The sequence below is a fragment of the Bactrocera neohumeralis genome, chromosome 3, assembly GCF_024586455.1.
Source record: "Bactrocera neohumeralis isolate Rockhampton chromosome 3, APGP_CSIRO_Bneo_wtdbg2-racon-allhic-juicebox.fasta_v2, whole genome shotgun sequence".
Lineage (NCBI taxonomy): Eukaryota > Metazoa > Arthropoda > Insecta > Diptera > Tephritidae > Bactrocera > Bactrocera neohumeralis.
This window is the reverse complement of record NC_065920.1, coordinates 14,394,937-14,416,077: the sequence shown is the minus strand read 5'-3', so window position 1 is coordinate 14,416,077 and position 21,141 is coordinate 14,394,937. Positions and strand designations below refer to the sequence as shown.

Genomic DNA, 21,141 nt, shown 5'->3' with positions numbered 1-21,141 from the left:
ATACTCATATTATTATTCTCTATTTTCTTGTTTATTTACGCTCCACACACATACACATACTTGTGTAAACTAAAACTTTGCAATAAAAAAAAAAAACAAATTAACACACGCCTTATACATGCTTCATGTCACGCTCTCAAAACGCTATGTGTCCAATTCGCAAACGCATTTCCATAAAAAATGTTTAACAGAAGTGCGCTTCCCGCTGCATACAAATTGACCTGTCCACAGTAAGTGCCATTACACTGTAAATTTAATTGTACATACATAGCAACATAACTGTAAATTTAAGTAAATTTGCCTTCGGTGTACTGCATATGCTTATACTTCATACTCCCCATAAATGACAAGCATTTGAACTCAACAAAAATCCACTAACGCTCTGTGTTCTCACTCTCTCTCTCTCTCTCTATGAAACAGTGAGGTCGGACGCCTGACGTGCCCGCTTTGTACACAACGCAATTGGCAGCAGATCGACAACGATCTTTGGCGTCTCGAGCAATGGCTGCAATTTGCCGAAGGCACGCAGAAGGCTCAAACCACACCGCCGTCGAATATTGAACTGCTCGAGGATGTAGTGCAAGATCATCGCGAATTCCTGCTCGATCTCGAGAGTCACAAATCGATTGTGATGAGCCTGAATGTAGTCGGCGATCATTTGGCCACACACACATTGGACACGGACAAGGCGCGTCAATTGCGCGATCGCCTCGAAGCCGATAATCAACGCTGGAATGCTGTTTGTATGGTTGCTGCCAAATGGCAGGGTCTCTTACAAACAGCACTCATGGGCAATAGCGAATTCCATCAGATAATCGATGAACTGTGCGCATGGTTGCAGCAAACCGAACAGAATATCAAGTCATCCGAACCGGTGGATTTGACTGAGGAGCGTAGTGTGTTGGAGGCGAAATTCCGTAAATTCAAAGAGTTGCGCGCCGAATTGGAACGTTGCGAACCGCGTGTTGTGAGCTTGCAAGATGCTGCCGACCAGCTGTTGAAGTCCGTGGACGAAACGAGCGCCGAGTCATCACACACCTATGCAAGGTAAGCGGGCGTATGCGCCAAGCCGCAGGGCGGAACGATTAAAGTAGGGGGTTTGTTCGAAACAAAACTGTTGTGTAAGGACTTGCGATACGTTTGAAAGTGGGCAGAAAATAATAGTTTGTGAAAAACAAAAACAAAAAACACAAAGGAGAAATATAAAAGCTAAAAGAGCATATATCGGGTGATTTTTTGGCTTTTTATTTGAAACGTTAGATTGGTTCATGACATTTACTTTTTGAAGATAATTTCATTTAAATGTTGACCGCGGCTGCGCTTGGGAAAAACCGAGTTGAGAAACCATTATTAATAAATATCGTTGCTAAGAATGGGCTGAGATGAATGTTAACAGTATTTTATGTAGCAGTTGTAGTTGTAGAGTAGATTTTTGCTTTCCTAAACTTGCCTTGTAGAATACCCGAAATTGCTTTGTAGAACATCTAAACTTGCTTTGTAGACCACTTGAAAAAAGTTTAGTAATTGTCGTATTTTTCGTAACAACAATGCAAGTTATGCATTATTACTTAGTTTTATAACTTTTATATCCATAACTTTTAAACCACATACCTCATCGTGTCAAAGTGCTTTGTTTGAATTAAAAAAAAATATCTATGTGTTCGGAATTCGAAATTATACTAACACTTTTTGTAGTTTTGGGGCTTTTTCCTAACCAAAATTTTGTTCAAGTTTTGCGTAATAAACATTATATAAAAACTATATAAAGGGATTTTAGAGCTAAGGAGAGCACACATGTGAAATATGATATTTTTTAAGAATATAACAAAATTTAATACATTATACATATGTAAGAAATACGTGTTGAAGTTTGCTTTTTTGAAAAGTAATACTTACTTTCATGTTGAAGCTTTCATCAGTGAAAGCTTTATTCAAAATGACATAAAAGAATTTGTAAAGATCTTCCAATGTCACATTTTCTCTATTTTTAGCTTTAAAGATTAAATTTTCTTTTTTAGGAAAAGAGCTTAAAGCTTGGTAACCTTTTTCAGAAACATTTTCTAATTTATTAAAAGAGCTGTAAGCGTTAAATAATTGTTTTTCTTATTTAGCTGCATTATATACCTTTATGCGCTTTAAATTATGACTTTTGCACAGTGAAAGTTGATTTTGGTTTCATAAAAATAAAAGTTGGGTAACATTTTTCATGTCGAGCTTAGCAAATAAATTGTTGATATATATTTTCTACAACCTTGAATATTTCATATGTGTGCCAATATTATATAAATAGTTATTTCATATTTGTACTACTTGAAAGCTTTCATAACAATAACTTCCAGTGCACTTGGGGCTTATAAAATAAAAAAAAGATTTAATCCATCATGTAAAACATGACGTTATGTCCATACTATTAAAATAGTGTCTTATAAAAAAAAATACATGTGTATTTCGTTAGTTTTATGCTACTTCACACATTTTGTTCTCTACATTTTATTACGGTATATAATCCATTGTTATCTTAGCTTTTACCATACTACTTTACAATTTAGTTTATTGACATTATTACTCTTTGATTCTCTTTACCTATTATGCCTACATACATATATGCGTACATACATATATACTATATATAATACATATGTTATATAATTTTGTTGAACAAATACTATATATTTTTTGCTTAACAAAAACACCAAATTTTCCGAAACAAAATTGGAATGAACGCTTTCTTATTGTTCTTGTTGGCGTTCTTTTGGTTGCGTATTTGGTTTTTTGCACTTTTTTGTTTAAAACTCGAAACTTTTCGTCCGCCCATTCTAACACTTCATCCAATTGATTATCTCGTAAGTTCACTAACATTCGCATTAAATCGAAGAACCCTTTCCAGGCTGACCGATCTGCGCTTGCGTTTACAATCGTTGCGACGCCTGTCCGGCATCTACATCGTGAAGTTGGGCGCGGTGCTCGGCTATGATGGTGATAATATGGGCGTGTCGCTGCATATGTTGTCGAATGAGGTAAGCTAAGTGCAGGAGGAGAAAAAAATTAAAAACAAAATTACAAAACAAAAAATGTTTACTTAACTTTTTTACTAGTGTAATGTGTTTTTATTTTATTTGACTTTCAAATTACAAAAAAAAAAATATTTTTCTTAAGCACCAAACCTGATTGGATATGAAATTGAGCAAACGTGTATCAAAATTATAATTAAAAAACAACAAAAACTTATAACAAAATTAAAAAAAAAAATTAAAAAAGAAATTAAAAAGAAAACTAAAAAAAAATTGGATTTGAAAATTTTTTAAAATATTTCAAAAATGTATTTAGTCGCAGAAATGCTTAAAGTTAATAGTTATTAGTAATTTTATAATTTCATTTGTGAGTTTAATTACTCAGTGTATACGTTGGTTATTAATTTATTTGTTTTACCCTTTATTTCCTTTTTCGTTTTATGTTTTTATTGCAAAACAGCTTTTGGATCAAACTACATTACCCTCTACATCTTCTTCCATGCAGGCAGCCGCACCATACACTGATAATGCAAAGTAAATATTATTAGATCGTAAAATAGTTTTTATAAGTTTCGAAATGCATTTTATTCGTTTTCAAAACATTTATTTTCAAATTTCAATAGTTTGAGATTTCAATTAAGTACAAGTAAAAAAAAAACAAAATTGCATGTTTGGTTATTTTGTACTAAAGTAGTAAGTCTCGGCAGCTACGTCCACTGGCAATATATAATTAATATTATATTTTCATTATTTTTTTTTTAATTATTATTATTATTGTCTTAAAATTTCTACACGCACAAACGCACTATATTTCTTAAATACGCTTACTTGCCAGTGGACTGGGGAGGGCGCAACAAGAAATGCTTGATTTTGATATGAGAAAAGCAGAAATTTTAGTTCAGTAACTAAGATATAAAAATAATAAAGAAAAATAATAATATACAACGTGACAAAAATGATCCCGGAAATTGTTAATAAAACGCAAAATATTTCATTATTCATCAATATTTACTTACCCACCTTCAAAGTAATCCCCACCTGATCCAATACACTTATGCCAACGATTTTTCCAGTCCAACTCCTTCAGCGAATTTTGTTTTATCTCTTCGATCGAAGGAAAACGGGTTCCACGAAGCGACATTTTCAGTTTGAGGAACAAGAAAAAATCACACATAGCCAAATCTGGGGAATACAATGGTTGATCGATGGTATTCATTGCGTTTTTGGCTTTAAATTTCGTCACAAGCGTACTCTCTTAAAAAAAATTGAGTCGAGCAAGAACGCGTTTCATACCAAAAAACCAAAAATATCTACTAAAATTATTCAAACGGACTGGGGAGGGATGTCGAGGCCTCTTACCATCTCTCTAACAGTTGGCTAATGATTTTTTTTTTTTAATTTTTTCATCATTTGAAGATGTCGAAAGTTGTCCAGAACGAAGCATGTCATTAACGATCTCTCGATCATATTAGAAGGCTTTGTGTTTTTGATAAAACTGAATCAGCGCGAGCCTCCAACATTCTCAAATATTCCGAAATACAAAATTAGAGTAAAATTCTTTGTTAGATATTTTTAGCTGCAGTTAACAAACTGCCTGACTGATCGCGTTTATATTTGACATAGTAATCGGGTACTTTTTTGTCCAATGTATAACAAAGATTATTATGAAATTATTTATTATTCAAATGAAATATAAATAGAACTTGAGTTCGTGTAATATCGTGTAAGAGTTTTTAATATTTCATTTCAATATTTTAAAACCAACTTCTTTGTTATGTCAAAATCAAGCTTTTTTATGCTGTACCAACTTAAAAAAGCGCTTCAAGCGCCGAGTCATATTCATACTTCGGCGGAGCAGTGCCGCAGAGAGAAAACTGGCGAACGAGGATGTTTGTAGTGATTTTTTTTTGTAGAAAAAATCTGCAAAAATTGTTTTCAGAGCATCGAAACAAAGTTCGAACTCAGCAGAAATTGTTTCCGCTCGCCCCACATCTCTCCTGCACTGCTGCTGAGTAGTTTTAGTTTCAAAAAGTAGTCTGTAAGCGTCTATGTATACATATATACATTTTTGTTGACTATTTATGCCTAATTTCTTGTACCTTGTTGCTTTTTATATTTCTCTAACGCATTTGTATAACTATTTCTTTGCAATAGCGGCACCACCGGCACCGATGCCGATGCTGTCGATGGCGATGCCATCAACACCACCGTACTTGCGCGCGGTGCACGCTTCCTCGGACGGGTTGCACGTGCCTCGCTGCCCATACAAGCGCTCATGTTGCTGTTGTTGGGTGTTGCCACACTTGTGCCCCACGGTGAAGACTACACCTGCATGTTCTCGAACTCGTTTGCGCGCAGCCTAGAACCGATGTTGTCATACCCGAATGGACCGCCACCGACGTAATAGTGGGTGGTTGTCGCAAACCAAAACAAACACACACAGAAAAAACAATTAAATTAAACGAACAAACAGTAGTATATAAGAAAAACGAATATAAATAATATATATAAATATATATATATATATAATATATGTGTATGTAAGAAAAGCGAGATTTGTAAATGTGTAGGAATTGTGTACAAGATTGTACATTGTTAAAAAGAAAAGTTGCAGTTGGAAAATTAAGGAAAAGAAGGGGAGTGTTTTGTACGCTTGCGTGAAATTGCACAAGAAAGAAAAATAAGAAAAGAAAGGAAGAAAAAAAATAAGCATAAAGTCGTGTATATGCCTTGCTTGTAATTGTATGTACAATAAACTATAAACAAATACTGATTGCTATAAATTTGTACAGCACTTAGTGCAACATAATGAATTCAAATACTTGCCGTACGAAGTTTCCCAGGTAGTTTGTACATTTTGATAGGCATTAGATAGCGCTTTGGAATAATTGACGAAACGAAACCGAAGTTTTGGAAAACAGTAAGTTAAACAAAATGACGGCGAATGAATAATGAATCTAGTGTAATACAAAAACAAAAACAAAAAAAAAAACAAAAAATGTAAGAAAAGCTAGCATAACAGTTATAATAACGGTTATAATATTGGTTATAAAAGCGGTTATAATAACAAGTTAAAGCAAGCACAACAAAGTGCAGCAACTTATGTGAAATTTTAGTATTTAAGCTTGACATAAAAACAAAAACTTACAGCAAAAACAAAAAACAAATTACGATACGCACATAGAACACGAAAAATTATAGTAAAACAAATTTTTGATATTTTCCGTACACGAAAAAGGACTATTTGGCTGACGCAAAATAACAACAAACAACAACAAGCATGCCGTGTGCTAAGCGAATTTCGTGGAACATTTTTGCTTGACGCACGACATGGCGCAAGCACGGCAAAACATAACATAACGAAAATGCCAAACAACAACAACAAACAAGTAGAAAACCGAAATCCTGAAAGAATTACAACAAAACTCTCCAAAAATTTAAATTTTCTCAAAGCCACATAAAGAAAATTGCACGAACAACTTTCAAAATCGAAAAAATTCAAAATCCATGACCCAAACTAATTTATTGAAAACTGACAAACGCGCACATTTTTGCATGACCGCATCTCCCAAAACACAGCGGCTGTGTCAAAACTGCGTGCATTTGCTTTTTCGTAAAACAAAACAACAACAAAGTCAATGTAACGTCACCCTTTAGCGCACACAAGCGCGCATGCGCACAAATCTCTCCAACGTGCGCATGTTGGTTGGTCGCAAAATTGACAAAAACAAGTACTGAAGCACGATTAATTTCGCAAATCACATCGAAAACATTCCCAAACAGGCATTACCATAGTTAGTTTTTGCTAAACGCAACATTTACTTTATTTTCCAAAACTTATAGTAATTTTTTAGTAGTTAAAAATCGATAAATGTTGTTGTTGTTGGCATTTATGTTAATATGTGTGGCGCAGTTGTTGTTGGAAAATGAAACTAAACGAAAGCAGCAAGTGTCCTCAATTGGTGCTACACCAAATTTCATTGAAGTAAATTCCTTTTGGCTAAAAAAAGAAAAGAAAAAAAAACTAAATGGAAAAAACTGCAAAACAAAACGAACGAAGTGAAATATTATTATTATTATTATTTAAATGAGATTAGTGAAGGCAAACAAGCGAGTTGCAAAATAAGCAACCAAATAAAAAAAAAATGAAATTATAAAAAAAAAGAAAATAAAAATCGTTAAGCCTAAAACTAGCACACGTTTGCCAGAATCCATCCATACACACTGACATTGTTGTAGTGTGTATTCTAATATATATTTTGTTTACTTTTATTAACTTTGGTATGAAATTTACGCTTTATCTATGCTTTTCCTATGTGTACCTAAAACGCATTATGCAAACTTATCGTTAAAAAACTATTTATTCATTTCGCTATGGATTCGCATAACATACATACATAAACATACATATGTGTATGCTTACGATATTATTAATAATTGTTTAAACGCTTATGGCTTTGTTAAATTTTCCGTATTTTTATACAACTACACTTAAAAAAAAATTATTATATTATTGTAAATTTATTTAAAAAAAAGTTTATTTTAATAAAAAGATTTTTTTTTTTACTTTAAGTAAACGAAATGACCATTACACGACGGAAACTGAAAAAGTAAATACAGAAATACAAAAAAAAATTACAATAACACAAAAAAAGTTCAAAAACAAAACTCTAAAAACGCAGTTTGAGTTGTCAGTTTGTCGACAAAAAAATTAAATTATGTACTATATATTATTTTTTGCATTAAGCAGCAAATGTTTATAAAACTTGTGTTTAGATTAACTTATTTAAGTAATATTTGTTTTCACTTACTCGTACATTTAATGTAACTACATATATACATACTTACGTATACTACACGTTTATTATTATTATATTATTATTATTATGTTATGTATAAATCACCTTTGCAAAAGTATAAAAATAAAATCAATAAAAAAATATAAAATAATTTTCGTATTTTATTAAGCAAATCTAGTAGTTAACCCAACGAAAGCGCAACATGCCTATAAGAAGTTTTTTTATAGTAAGAAGAAGCATCGAAAGCCGGAGTGCGGAAGTTTAAACTGCTAACCCTTATCTACTCCGAACTCTCATCTCATCAACATCTCTAACACGGAACCTCCGCATTAAGTATTACTTCATGGGGAGAGAAAGACTTTAAGTCACATCTAACCATGCATGTAGTAATTATTATAATTATTTTACTACAAAATATCCAATTAATATATTTTTCACCTTACCGTTGATTTTATACAATATGTTCTTCATTAATTATATATAAACAACTGTTTAGTTGCAAATTTATTTTTTCCATGAATATGTGGGTTTTATAGTTATAAGTTGGATACAGTTTTATCGATTTGTTATAGTAGTATAATTTACCAACTAATTTGGTGCCAAACCACTGCATAATACCCTAATATACATCAAAACCATGGCTTGGTGCTAAATTTTTGCGAATAACATTTTTATGGTAATACGTTTTACAACGGAAATAAGAAAATCAAAATCTACAAGCGATAAGCTTTCCAACGACACCTCATTCTTCTAAATCGGTTCATAAATGGCGGAGTTATTTGAGTTTTTAGTTGGGCGACACCCCTACTTCATGGTTATGGGCGCCTAGTACTTCAGGTGAATTTACTGCGATTTTTACGCAGCATTTATTTCTTTGCGATACACAGCGCCACCTATGTGCGACATTCACGGAAAATATTTTTCCACATGAGTCATCCTGCGTCCACACACTTCCTCCTGGGGCGTATGCAACATTTTTCGGTGCGGCAATTAATTTTTTACTGCGCCACCTGCGTGCGACATACCACGGAGAATATTTCTGCTTATGAGTCATCCTGCACGCACACACTTCCTTTTAAAGTAGCGCCTTGGCGGTATGCAACATTTTTCGTCACCGCAATTTGCTTTTCGCGATATCCAGCGCCACCTGTGTGCGACATTTTGCACAAATTATTTTCCCACATGAGTCATCCTGTAGTGCATACACTTCCTTTCAGCTAGCGCCTTGGGGGTATGCAACATTTTTCGGCCCTTCGATCCTGCACTTTTAACTTCCGATATCGTGCTGCTGCCCATGCTGGGTGCCTGGTGCATATGTGGGATTTCGCTAAAAGCGTCTGGCACAATTTTTCCGTGCGAGAAAAATGTCGCAGGGGAGAAATAAAAAATATCGCATGCTAGTTTTTGGTTTTCGTTAATTTAGCGCAACTTCTGCACCGTTCAACCGATTTGCATGATTTTGGTATCAAATTAAAGGGAATTTAATGACGATTCTTTTGCAGCTTGTTTGAAATAAAAACACATTTGTATTTAATTTTTTATTTTTAATTTTACGACTTTTATTTGTAATATTTAAAAGTTAAGCTTAAGTAATGTGCATACATGTTTGATTGAAATTATGAGCAAGATTTCCATTTTCAGCTCATTCAACGCCATCATTACACGGTAAAAAAAAGTTTAAATATTTTTCTCAGTGTATTTATTTTATGACACAGATGGCGCTGTACGCTTTCTTCTGCTTTTTATCAACGCCGTTGTTGCTATGGTTTCAAGTTGATTTCAAAAATGACAACACAAAACAAATCAAAAGTAAACAAGAAACTTTCGAGCTATTAAAAAAATATATTGAGCATTAATTACACCAAATAAATCACAATGTTTCGACGTGGAAAACTGCATTTTCTTAGCACGAAAGATGATCGCATCAAAATAATGAATGAGCGCATCAATTTGACGGAGAAACATTTATTGGAAATATGTGCTTCCTTTGCAGCTTGCACCAGAAAAATAGCAAAGTAATTAACGCATTGGACGCCTATTTAAATTTCTATTCAAAATAGACTTGTGCATACAAGATCAAATATACATACATACATCTATACACATTGACATGTTTTTTTTTAGGTGCCGCAATGCCTTCGACGATTTGGGGCACAAAGTGCAGAATTTTGCAGAAGAGGAGAAGATCAATTATAGCATGAGTGATGGCCTGAACTCCATTACCACTTCTTTAACTGTACAAGCGGATTATATGGATTTGCTGGTGCATCGTTTGGAAATGAAGGTGAAAATCGTGAAAAATTAAATTTATTTCAAATATTATCACTTTCAAATGAATGCGAACTTGAAATACTTGCAGATAGTCAATGAGTTGAGTCAATTCGAAAATCTTTGTAAAACCACACGCGATAATTTGCGCGCAGCAACAATTGCACGTGACAAGGAGGTTTTGAAGCAACAGCAATTAATTGAAATCAAATCGAAATTTACAGCAAATAATGTTAGTACCAAAAAATATGTAATATTAATCATATAATATACATATATATATATGTATATATTGCTGTATTGTTGTAATATTCACCTTACTAGACGGCTGCTGATTCAGAATTGCTGAAAGCCAAATTGGAAGTGAACCGCTCCAACAAAGAAATAGATGAGATCATCAATACCTTTGAAAAGCGAAAACTGTCAGAGATACGGTCTTTACTAACCGATTTTATACTGATCAGTCTCAAATACCATACAAAGACTTTGGAAGTTCTTTCGGCCAGTTATTATGATGTCTCGAATATTGATGAAAAGGGTGATTTTAACGAATTTCAAAAATTAATGAAAACTAAAGGCGAACCTACTGGACGAAAGCAGGCGCTAAAGAAGGGTATGCGGTCCCAATCGATGGATAGCTTAGATCACGATACACTTTTGAGTCCCTTGAAACATACTAAAAAAATTTCGCGTAGCAATAAAAGTTTAACGAGCAAAACTGATGATGAGCGCGACAACACGAGAGATGACGATGAGGAAGACGATGAAGATGATGATGATGAGGTATATTAGTTAATTTTAGTAAATGTAATAATTTGTACTATGTATATTATATTTTTGCTGTAGGAGGATTTAGAGGCATCGGGTGATAATACAAATGACGAGGAGGAGCACTCGGGCACTGCTTCCGATGATGATGAGCCCACAGAGAGTATTTCGGCTGCGAAACCAACAACGCTTGCAAATAAAATGGATGAGAAAAAAACCAAGGAACAAACAAAACAGCCATTTCGCGCTATCTCCTCAGCGCACGTAAGAACGCAACGACAATTGCATGGAAAATCCAATTAGTTTTGAGCTGTATTGGAATTGAGTACATAATTTAGATTTTTAATTGACAAAATTTTCAATCGGTTGTTTCTAGTACAATATGCATGCGTGTACAAAAAGTTCAAAGTAAAACAGTTTAACTTATTTTAACACAAAAGGATAAAATTTTTAGTACAAACATAAAATAATTAATTTTACCTTTCGATCAGGTCGGCAAGTCACAAAGTCTACACAAGCCTTTCGCTGCTAAAAGTGGCGTTGGCATACCAACATTGCAAAAACGTGCATCAGCACCACATTTTGGCGTTAAGGAACATCAGCTAAAAGGTAACCCTAGTAACGTGACAATGACACTGGAAGGTCCAAGTAGTCGCTTAGTGACAATTGTTGAATCGAAGAAATGAATATACAAAAACCTATTAATATTTAATGTAACGCAACCAATTCATATTGATTATACAAACAAGACATGTTTATACCAACATATTTTATGTATGCTTATCCTTAATAAACACTTCCGCATAATAACGTTTTTAAAATGTTACCTTTGACTAAATTCTTGTTCTTATTGCTGCAGTTTTGACTATATATCTTCATATATAGTGAGGCACTCCACGGTGTTTGTTAGGTTTAAAATTAATGCTTTTATTATTCCAAGTTTTCCAAAGACCAATGAAAATTTAAACTAAGCAAAGTAAACTAATTTCAAATATACAATGACAATCAACTAAATTCTAAATTGTTACAGCACATTTCTGTTGTTAACGTGCTCAATAATTGTTTTCATTTGATTTGTAACAAAAGTTTTAAAATCTTACCTTTATATTATTATTATTTTTTCATTTACTTATTTAAGATAATGAACTTAATTAAACGTTTTGTGTTTTGTTTCAGCCAATTCTTATCAGCATTGAATGTTGCTTTTCGTGCGTATTTGTGGAGATCGACTTCTATGCCGGTGTATATGTATGTATGTGCATTAATACATGGTTTTGTTTGGAATACATATAAATATTTGTGTTCCAGTGACTAATTGTCAATTAATGAGCAATGTTTAAATGTACGTTTCATGGACATATGTGTATCTATGCTAACATGCCGCACCAAAATTTGTTTGTTTTACTTTTCTGGGCCTTCAACGCCGGCTTGATTCATCAAATCCGCAATGCTTTTCTCCAAATCATCTATTCTATTGCCCATATCATCGATGCGTGTGATTATTTGATCCGACATTGTTTGGAATTTGTCTTGTACATTTTGTAGCAGGTTTTGTACCTAAGATAGAAATTTAGGATAAGAAATTGGTAAAGTAATGCGTGACATAGTAATATTTCAAAAATTGTATTTCATATGCTCAGATGTATTATTCAAATATATACTATATATATATATATATGTATGAATTTTCCTAGTTGCAGCAACGTTGGCGTTGTTGCTAAGAGATTTGTGTACATTGGCAAAAAATGGGAGTGGCGGTTATCCTATACAAAGCATTCATGCAAAATATAATAGGCGCTTCAAACACTGTAACAGATAACTTTTATCTTACATATCACCAAATAATAGCATATTTGTTGAAAGTATATGATTCAACACTATTATTAATAAATTATGCCAATTACTCACATATATTGTCAATTCCTGCATATTTTTCGGATCCGCATTACTGCTCAAGGAGTAGTTCTGATCCAAATCGCTATCAACGTCATTCTTAAGATCTGCCATTGTTGCTGTTTACGCTAATTTTAGTTGCGGTTTATTTTGTTTGTTAACTTTTTTATAAAAGTATAAAAATAACTTAATATTTTGCAACTTTCCGTTCTAGGAAACCAGACACAACAAAATTTTAACTGAAAATGACAGCTGAGCAGCTGACAGTAGGCTTATGTTCTTTGTTGCTATTATGGTTGCCAAGGTTTTTGGAACAGGGTGTTTATAATACTTTGGAATCATGCAGCAGTGTGTATGCAGTCCATTAAATTGCAATACATAGTAAAAATTATTAATATAATTTAATGTGAAAGGAGATATTTTATATATTTATTTTCATTAAAAATATTATTTTTTTTTACCTTAAAGCCAATATCGTCTTTATAGTTTTAAGTTCTCTGGCTCAGCAGCATGTATAGATTGAATGTTTAGTTGCACCGCTGTGCTGATGGTGTTATATACATGTTGCGCAATAAGTACTTCATAAACATGTTGCAGAACGCATGTTGCTCTGTTGCATAGATTTTAAATAAAATTAATTGCTGTTCTTGAACTCTGTTTCCTTGTGATTTTGTTCGAATTAGGATTTTCAAAAATATTTATACTAAGTAGAAATATACATATTTTATAAATACACACACAATTAGTTTTTATCGAATGAGTGATCGCAAAATTTCAATCGTATTGCCTTTCTCTTGCAGCACTCCAGATAAATAGCAAAATTAGGCATCATACATACTTACATCCAAAACAAATAAATTTGTTTAAGTGGCACTTTGGAATTGTTCGCATACAAATTCTTTTTAAACATGCAACGCTCGAAAATATGAGGTTATATTCCTCATTTGTCTCAAACCCAACAGCCTTTATCATAACAAACAACTGATTTATGATTCCCTAATACCTAGGTACTTGACAAAAAGGTTTGACACCTTTGAGTGTGCACGTGTTACGCCAGCCGATTCAATGCTTGGGCGGGGTGGCTCACCTATACAATGTACATACAACATCAGTTAGTTATCCCATTTTTTCCACTTAATCCAATGTTATTTATAACGACAGCACATTCTTATTGAGGCTACTACTGCATACATACATACATACTTTTGTATTTAACCAAGTGTATAATCTGTTGTGCGAATTGATAGTATAAGAGTGCATTTCATTATCTGTCTGTGGACATTTGTACTGTGTTTTATTGTACATTTACTCCTCGTTTATTTCTTACTTTTCTCTTTTTTACTTAAATTAGTTCTTCTTAGGTCAGAAGGCAAATCGTTTTTTGTTGTATTTTGGACTAGTATAAGACTCATATATCCCCACAAAACTAATACGGCCTTTTAAACTGAAGTTGAGCAGTACCAAAAACTCCGTCAGGATCGGGAAGGACCTATCCGAGCCGTTCGATATCAAACGAGGTTTTAGACAAGGCGACTCCCTATCGAGTAAGCTGAATAGAGAAGGTATAATCTTCTATAAAAGTGTACAGCTAGCTTCAACAACCGCGCCGTTAGTTCTGTTTTCTCCAGACTGCATAAGAAAGCGAAGTTAATGGGTCTGGTAGTGTACAAGGGTAATACGAAACATCGCCTGCCATCAAAAAACAGTCGCGACTTGGCTCCCACGTCACTGTTGTCATGACTTCGAATTCGTAGGTAATTTCGTCTATCTTGGAGCAAGTATAAACACCAACAACAATGTCAGCCTCGAGATCGAACGCAGAATAACTATTGCCAAAAGGTGCTACTTCGGACTGAGTAGGAAATTAAGAAGTAAAGTCCTCTTTCGAGGAACAAAGATCAAACTCTATAAGTCACTCATCTTCACATTCCTGCTATATGGTGCAAAATCATGGACGATGACAACATCTGATGAGTCGGTGTGTTTCAAGAGAGGTTTTTTGTGCATTAGCAACGGCGAATATGGGCGATGAGGTGTAAGAGGCAGCGGCTATGCTGGCTAGGTCATATCGTCCGCATGTAAGAAACACTCCAGCCCTGAGAGTATTCGACGCAGTACTCGCCGTGGGAAGCAGAAGAAGAGGAAGATCTATATTGGAAAGACCAGGTGGAGAGGGACCTGGCTACACATGGAATTAAATTGGCGCCAAACAGCGAAAACAAAGAACGACTGGCGCGCTGTTGTAAACTTTGCTCACTCTGCACACAACTAGTACGCTACGTACGTCTAACTAGTTCTGCTATCATTTCATATACCTCCTAACATAATTTGCTAAGAATTCCTTTCACAGCTGGGTTGATGTGTGTGCATGTGTGTATGTATGTATGAGTGGCTAGGCCGGCTTTCAGGTGAAAGGTGTTAATGCAAGCAGTTGTAAACTCGCACTTAGACGACGCAAAACACATCACGCCCTTTAACTTAAATATCAGATTAGTGTTGTCTCATTACAAATGAATGCCATTTCGCCTTCATTTATTGTATTTGGAGCATGAAGGTGTATGAATTTGTATACATATGTTTTATATGTAGGAACATGTATAGTCTACACTGTAGACCGTTGTGCAAAGCAATATGTGTGGACCAAAATTAATGAGTGCAGGTGCTAATGCCATGGTTTACTAGACGGTTAATCTTATTGCAGCAAATATCAAAGACAAATATTATAAATAAATATATAAATAACAATTCCAATTACATAACTCTCATATAATTAGAGCTGAAATTTAAATGTAGATATGTCTACAAATTGCAGACAAGTTGGTCTGTTTTTGAAAAGCTCTTTAAACTGTTTCCTATTTATCCCAGAACACTACTCAGACTAAACTGGATATGTGACAGAGCACAGTATACCTTCCGGAAGATAGAATCTTTGATATCCTAAACATACAGAATTATTTTAAGGCTTTGTAAATATGCAGTAGGTGCGTAAAAATCTTATTGAAACTTCTTTGAATAAACTCACATATAAATAAGGTTCAAGAATCGGTCAGGTTAGGTTATGTTATGTGATTTCAAAGTCACGAGTTGACTTCAAGAGCAGCTGGATGCCAGCTGGCTCTATAAAAGTAAAGCAGGCACCGTGCCTGGCCAGTGCTTAGATGACGCTCACCCCGCGAATTGGAGTGATTGGAAAGTCACGAGATGACTTCAAGAGCAGCTGGATGCCAGCTGCCTCTATATAAGTAAAGCAGGCCCCGTGCCTGGCCAGTACTTAGGTGACGCTCACCCCGCGAAGTGAGGTGATTGGAAAGTCACGAGGTGACTTCAAGAACAGCTGGCTGCCGCTGGCTCTATATAAGAAAAGCAGGCACCGTGCCAGGCCAGATAGGAAAGTCACGAGGTGACTTCAAGAACAGCTGGCTGCCGCTGGCTCTATATAAGAAAAGCAGGCACCGTGCCAGGCCAGTGCTTAGGTGACGCTCACCCCGCCAAGTGAAGTGATTGGATTGGCTGCCGCTAGCTCTATATAAGAAAAGCAGGCATTGTGCCTGGCCAGTGCTTAGATGACGCTCACCCCGCGAATTGGAGTGATTGGAAAGTCACGAGGTGACTTCAAGAACAGCTGGCTGCCGCTGGCTCTATATAAGTAAAGCAGGCACCGTGCCTGGCCAGTGCTTAGGTGACGCTCACCCCGCCAAGTGAAGTGATTGGAAAGTCACGAGGTGACTTCAAGAACAGCTGGCTGCCGCTGGCTCTATATAAGAAAAGCAGGCACCGTGCCAGGCCAGTGCTTAGGTGACGCTCACCCCGCCAAGTGAAGTGATTGGATTGGCTGCCGCTAGCTCTATATAAGAAAAGCAGGCATTGTGCCTGGCCAGTGCTTAGATGACGCTCACCCCGCGAATTGGAGTGATTGGAAAGTCACGAGGTGACTTCAAGAACAGCGGGCTGCCGCTGGCTCTATATAAGTAAAGCAGGCACCGTGCCTGGCCAGTGCTTAGGTGACGCTCACCCCGCCAAGTGAAGTGATTGGAAAGTCACGAGGTGACTTCAAGAACAGCTGGCTGCCGCTGGCTCTATATAAGAAAAGCAGGCACCGTGCCTGGCCAGTGCTTAGGTGACGCTCACCCCGCCAAGTGAAGTGATTGGATTGACTGCCGCTGGCTCTATATAAGAAAAGCAGACATTGTGCCTGGCCAGTGCTTAGATGACGCTCACCCCGCGAATTGGAGTGATTGGAAAGTCACGAGGTGACTTCAAGAGCAGCTGGATACCAGCCGCCTCTTTTTAAGTAAAGCAGGCACCGTGCCTGGCCAGTGCTTAGGTGACGCTCACCCCGCCAAGTGAAGTGATTGGAAAGTCACGAGGTGACTTCAAGAACAGCTGGCTGCCGCTGGCTCTATATAAGTAAAGTAGGCACCGTGCCTGGGTAGTGATAAGAAAAGCAGGTACGGTGCCTGGCCAGTACTTAGGTGACTCCCACCCCGTGGTGTGATGTGACTTTAACTCAATTGAGAAGCTGTGGATTTAACTTTGTTCACAAAAACACAAATGAGATTTGGAAATTTAGCTCCAAAATGTTGACGAAAATGAGAGAGGCACCAAAAAGTACACTGACTGTAATTTGGAATCTTCATCGCACTGCGGAAGGTGTGTACATGTGAATGTACATACAAGTATATCACTCTACTGCCACGTTTAACACATTAGGTAATTGCCCTGACCGAAAGCTGGCTTTTCGCTCTCTGCTCCACTTTGCGTTTCCACATGAGTTTGCTGCCCAAAATTGTTTCCACGGACTTGGTATTATCCTTGTTAGTTAACTCCACCTAGTTGAGCATAGGGAGTTTTCTTAACGGGATCTTCTATCTCTTTGTAAATAGTTATATATCTGTCTCACTGACATTTACCGCTCGGTTTATCAATATCGCCCATTAGTGTATGACTTTTAGAGCGTTAATCAGAGACTAACTACTTCTGAGATGATTTTCATACTCGTAGGTGCAAACAATTAGTCACACGTCTCAGTGGTTTGATGTGGTTTTTCAAAAAGTTTCTATTTTTAACACTTTCCCATTATTAAAGTCATTAATACCCCGCTACCAATGCCTCAGCTCATATTCACCTCCAAGTGTTGATAAGCAAAGTACACATACATACTCTCGTACAAGCGCAGCTACGATCGGGGAAATTGCAGTTTTATTGCTCAAAAATACGCTGCATTTAATTTTAATTGGAAGTTAGTCACCGCAGGAAAAGTTATGCGCCAACAGAATGTGAATATTGCATGGTTAGTCAATTACAAAATCCTATTATTACACATAATTTAACGGCAGCATTGGATGCAAAGCGCCAAGCAAACCGAAATGTCCAAAAACACAAACAAAAGCGACGAACTGCACCAAAATGTGAATTTTCGTGGCGCTGCTCAGCCAGCCACGTACAAAGGACCAACCGGCCGCATTCAGCTGGTTCAAATTGTCTGTGGCTATCAGTGGAAGAAGGGTGCTACGTTACGTGCTATTGTAGTTGTTGTTGCTGTTATTGTTATACAGAAGCCGCTACCTTAGATGAGTGAATAAAAGCTCACCTGAAATTAAATTGACAGGAATGACAAGGCATGACAGCGCGACGAGTCAGCGGCTACCCCTTTGCCGGTTGAGGTGTGGGTGGTTATCTGTAAGTTTTTGGACTGTACATGGCGTGTAGAAGAAGATATGCAGAGCTGAACGCAACGTTCCGACAAGTAAAAGCATTGAAAGTGCTGCTGGTATTGTTTTCGGTTGTTTGGCTAGTCGGTAGTCTTTTAAGTGGATTCTTAAGCAAAGTGCTGGGAAATATCTCGACCAGCACAGCTGTGGTAAGGCATGCAATATACTAATATATTTATTATTGTAGTAGTTGTGTAACTGTGTGCACTTGGTGTACTTGTTCAACAGACTTTTGTTTAAGTTGAAACCGAAATTCCTGAGTCCAGGCATGCCCCAGTATAATTTGTTCACTTTTCTAATTTCGTGTCTCTCTTGACGTCTAGAGCGTTTGCTGAAATACGGTGGATTATACATAATGTGCAAGTAATTACTTTGATTAGTTGTTGTAATTTGCTTAACCGCATTTAAGTTGTCAACTTTGGATCAAACCAAAAAGTTTTCTTTTACATTTTGTGCACATAAAAGTGTGGTTTTGAGTACGTGGCGGCTTGAAAGCGCAATTTGATGTAATAAATTTCAAGTACTAAGTTTTCTATATGTACATATATGGGTACATATACACATATAAACACACATATTTTATACATTTGAAAACGTTGTGGAATGCAGTGCATATATTATTATGATATCGGCGAGCAAGAGTAACTTCCTTTTAGCACTTAAATACATAACAAGAAAAAATTTAAAATTTGGCTTCGTCAAAGCCATAATATGCTTCACAGTTGCATCTCTTACAGATATAGCATAAAAGGGTATACAATTTTTTTTTTTGATTTTGATAGACCAATTTATATGATAGCTATATGCCATAGTGATTCAATTAGAACACTTTGCTTGGAGATTAAAGCGCTAGCTTGAACAAATAAATAAGTTTTCTTTATAAGGATTTGATTTTGAACGACCAGTTTGTATGGCAGCTATACGATATAGTAGTCCGACCTAAGAAAATATTTCAAAGATTATAGCGCTGCCTTTGAGATCACTCTATGTCGAATTTCGTGAAAATATCTCAACAAATTAGACAATTTTCCATACAAGCACTTTACTAACATCGTTCAGTTTGTATGACAGCTATATGCTATAGTCATCCAATATCAGTTATTCCGACAAATGGGAAGCTCCTTGAAAGGGGAAGAATGCAAAATTTCAGATCGATATCTCTTAAAACAAGGGTCTATTTCACGTATACACTGACAGTACCTACAAATCGTAAAAGCCGTCAAAGCTTTGTTTAAATACGGCGTGTGTTTGTTACTTAATCAAATAAGATACACTTAATTACCTTATTCTATTATTTAATCATTGCAAATGCCTAAATATTTACTTTACAAGAAGAATTACACAATCATTTAATAAACCTGTCTGCAAAGACAACAGTGCGTATGAGGAACAAAAACAATTCATACAAAAAGTGCACGACGACAATTCGCTTTGCTAAATTCAATGTAAAATTACCCTGAGGGAATTATGCAGTGCCACATTAAAATCAAATTAATGACGAAGAAGATACTACACTTGAAGAATATAAGGAAGAGGCATAAAGAAAAATAATGACAGTAAATACACATATCTATGTGCTTAAACCGAAGCATTCTCTGCATTACATACATTAGTATCCAAGCAAGGGAAAGGAAATATGAACATATAAGGGATAACAATTCAAGCAGAAAGAGACAGCAGTTGTAGGCAGCGGCGAGTGTTCCAATAAAGCAGGAAACAATTATGTGTCTACAATCAAATTTTTATGTTTTTATGAATTGCCGAAGGAAAGCGTAGGAAACAAAAGGCAAATACTCACAATAAATCAGAAATACAAAGAATGTGTGAAAAAATGGCAATTTAATTTAACTTGAGGTAAGTATGTATATGGCATTAAGCACACTCGTATGTTTGGTTGGAGAATAGAAGAAGGAGCAAAGATATAATATTAATGAGATAGTAATTTTTATTTGTATAAACATATGTATATGCTTTTAGAGTAACTCTTATGTGAATAATGCTATGTTTTTTTGTATAAAATTCAGTTTTATATAGAATCCGTTTTATTATAAATATAACAATAATTTATGTTGAATACGATGAAAAATATTGAATCGAAAGGGTATATTTCGTGCCTCCGAGTATACAACACTTGTTGTACTTTTCAGTTCAGTTAAGAAAAAATCCCCAAAAACAAGATATTTCCTAAAAATAACATATGGCAGAGCATCATTTGCCGAGTCAGCTAGTGACACACATATATGTATATACCATATATATATATATATATATATATGTATATATAATATATAAACAACATAATCATACGAATATATTCCTATTACTAAAAAAAAAATCTGGAAAATTTCTGCAGTTGCGAGCTTGCTTGACTCTTGTTGGGCCTTCCTGGTGTAAACGTTAGTATATAAGCCGCTTATGAGACACTGAACCTGCCTTCTCATAATTTTAAGCCAAAAAATGTGTGCGCATTACAACAACATTGTGTAGCCTAGTGTCCTACTAAGATGATCAAAATGCTATTATACGCTCCATAGCCATTTGCCGTTTCATTCATTTTGCTGCGGGCGCCAACGCTGCTGTGCCATAACGCAATTTTGCAGCATTAATTCGATTGTGAAGCCGAGAAAGTTTTGCTGCAACAGCAGTGGTTTGTGACTGCATGTCCGTTTATATGGGTATGTGCGTGGTGTG

General features: G+C 35.6%; 3 protein-coding genes across 4 annotated transcripts in view; 2 read left to right on the top strand and 1 right to left on the bottom strand.

The window, feature by feature from the left end:
* The window catches only part of LOC126752965 (muscle-specific protein 300 kDa), a 204,152-nt gene extending 196,507 nt beyond the window's left edge, over positions 1-7,645 (top strand). The window contains 5 exon segments of the mRNA XM_050464018.1: positions 192-230; positions 421-1,047; positions 2,876-3,017; positions 3,472-3,545; positions 5,166-7,645. Of these exon segments, the coding sequence (XP_050319975.1) occupies positions 192-230; positions 421-1,047; positions 2,876-3,017; positions 3,472-3,545; positions 5,166-5,415 (1,132 nt within the window). The 3' untranslated portion in view covers positions 5,416-7,645.
* A 1,900-nt stretch (positions 7,646-9,545) lies between these two features.
* LOC126752801 (CBY1-interacting BAR domain-containing protein homolog) lies at positions 9,546-11,684 on the top strand. Of its 2 annotated transcripts, XM_050463784.1 has the most exons (6): positions 9,546-9,825; positions 9,935-10,094; positions 10,170-10,310; positions 10,403-10,861; positions 10,925-11,110; positions 11,338-11,684. In XM_050463784.1, the coding sequence occupies exons 1-6, from the start codon at positions 9,686-9,688 to the stop codon at positions 11,530-11,532; spliced, it is 1,281 nt and encodes a 426-aa protein (XP_050319741.1). In that variant the 5' UTR covers positions 9,546-9,685; the 3' UTR covers positions 11,533-11,684. The 2 variants fall into 2 exon arrangements, with proteins under 2 accessions (XP_050319741.1, XP_050319742.1); XM_050463785.1 differs by having other exon boundaries at positions 10,925-11,431.
* A 320-nt stretch (positions 11,685-12,004) lies between these two features.
* On the bottom strand, positions 12,005-12,987 carry LOC126752802 (heat shock factor-binding protein 1). Its single transcript, XM_050463786.1, has 2 exons — positions 12,755-12,987; positions 12,005-12,403 (listed from the first exon to the last, which is right to left on the bottom strand). The coding sequence occupies exons 1-2, from the start codon at positions 12,851-12,853 to the stop codon at positions 12,248-12,250; spliced, it is 255 nt and encodes an 84-aa protein (XP_050319743.1). The 5' UTR covers positions 12,854-12,987; the 3' UTR covers positions 12,005-12,247.
* Positions 12,988-21,141: the final 8,154 nt, after the last annotated feature.

What these genes read in the sequence shown, in the direction of transcription:
- LOC126752801 (XM_050463784.1), top strand. Translation starts at nt 9,686, where the DNA reads ATGTTTCGACGTGGAAAACTGCATTTTCTTAGCACGAAAGATGATCGC. An exon ending in TGCATCGTTTGGAAATGAAG is followed by an intron (nt 10,095 to 10,169) that starts GTGAAAATCGTG and finishes AAATACTTGCAG; the next exon opens with ATAGTCAATGAGTTGAGTCA. An exon ending in GCGCTATCTCCTCAGCGCAC is followed by an intron (nt 11,111 to 11,337) that starts GTAAGAACGCAA and finishes CCTTTCGATCAG; the next exon opens with GTCGGCAAGTCACAAAGTCT.
- LOC126752802 (XM_050463786.1), bottom strand. Translation starts at nt 12,853, where the DNA reads ATGGCAGATCTTAAGAATGACGTTGATAGCGATTTGGATCAGAACTAC. An exon ending in TGCAGGAATTGACAATATAT is followed by an intron (nt 12,404 to 12,754) that starts GTGAGTAATTGG and finishes TTTCTATCTTAG; the next exon opens with GTACAAAACCTGCTACAAAA.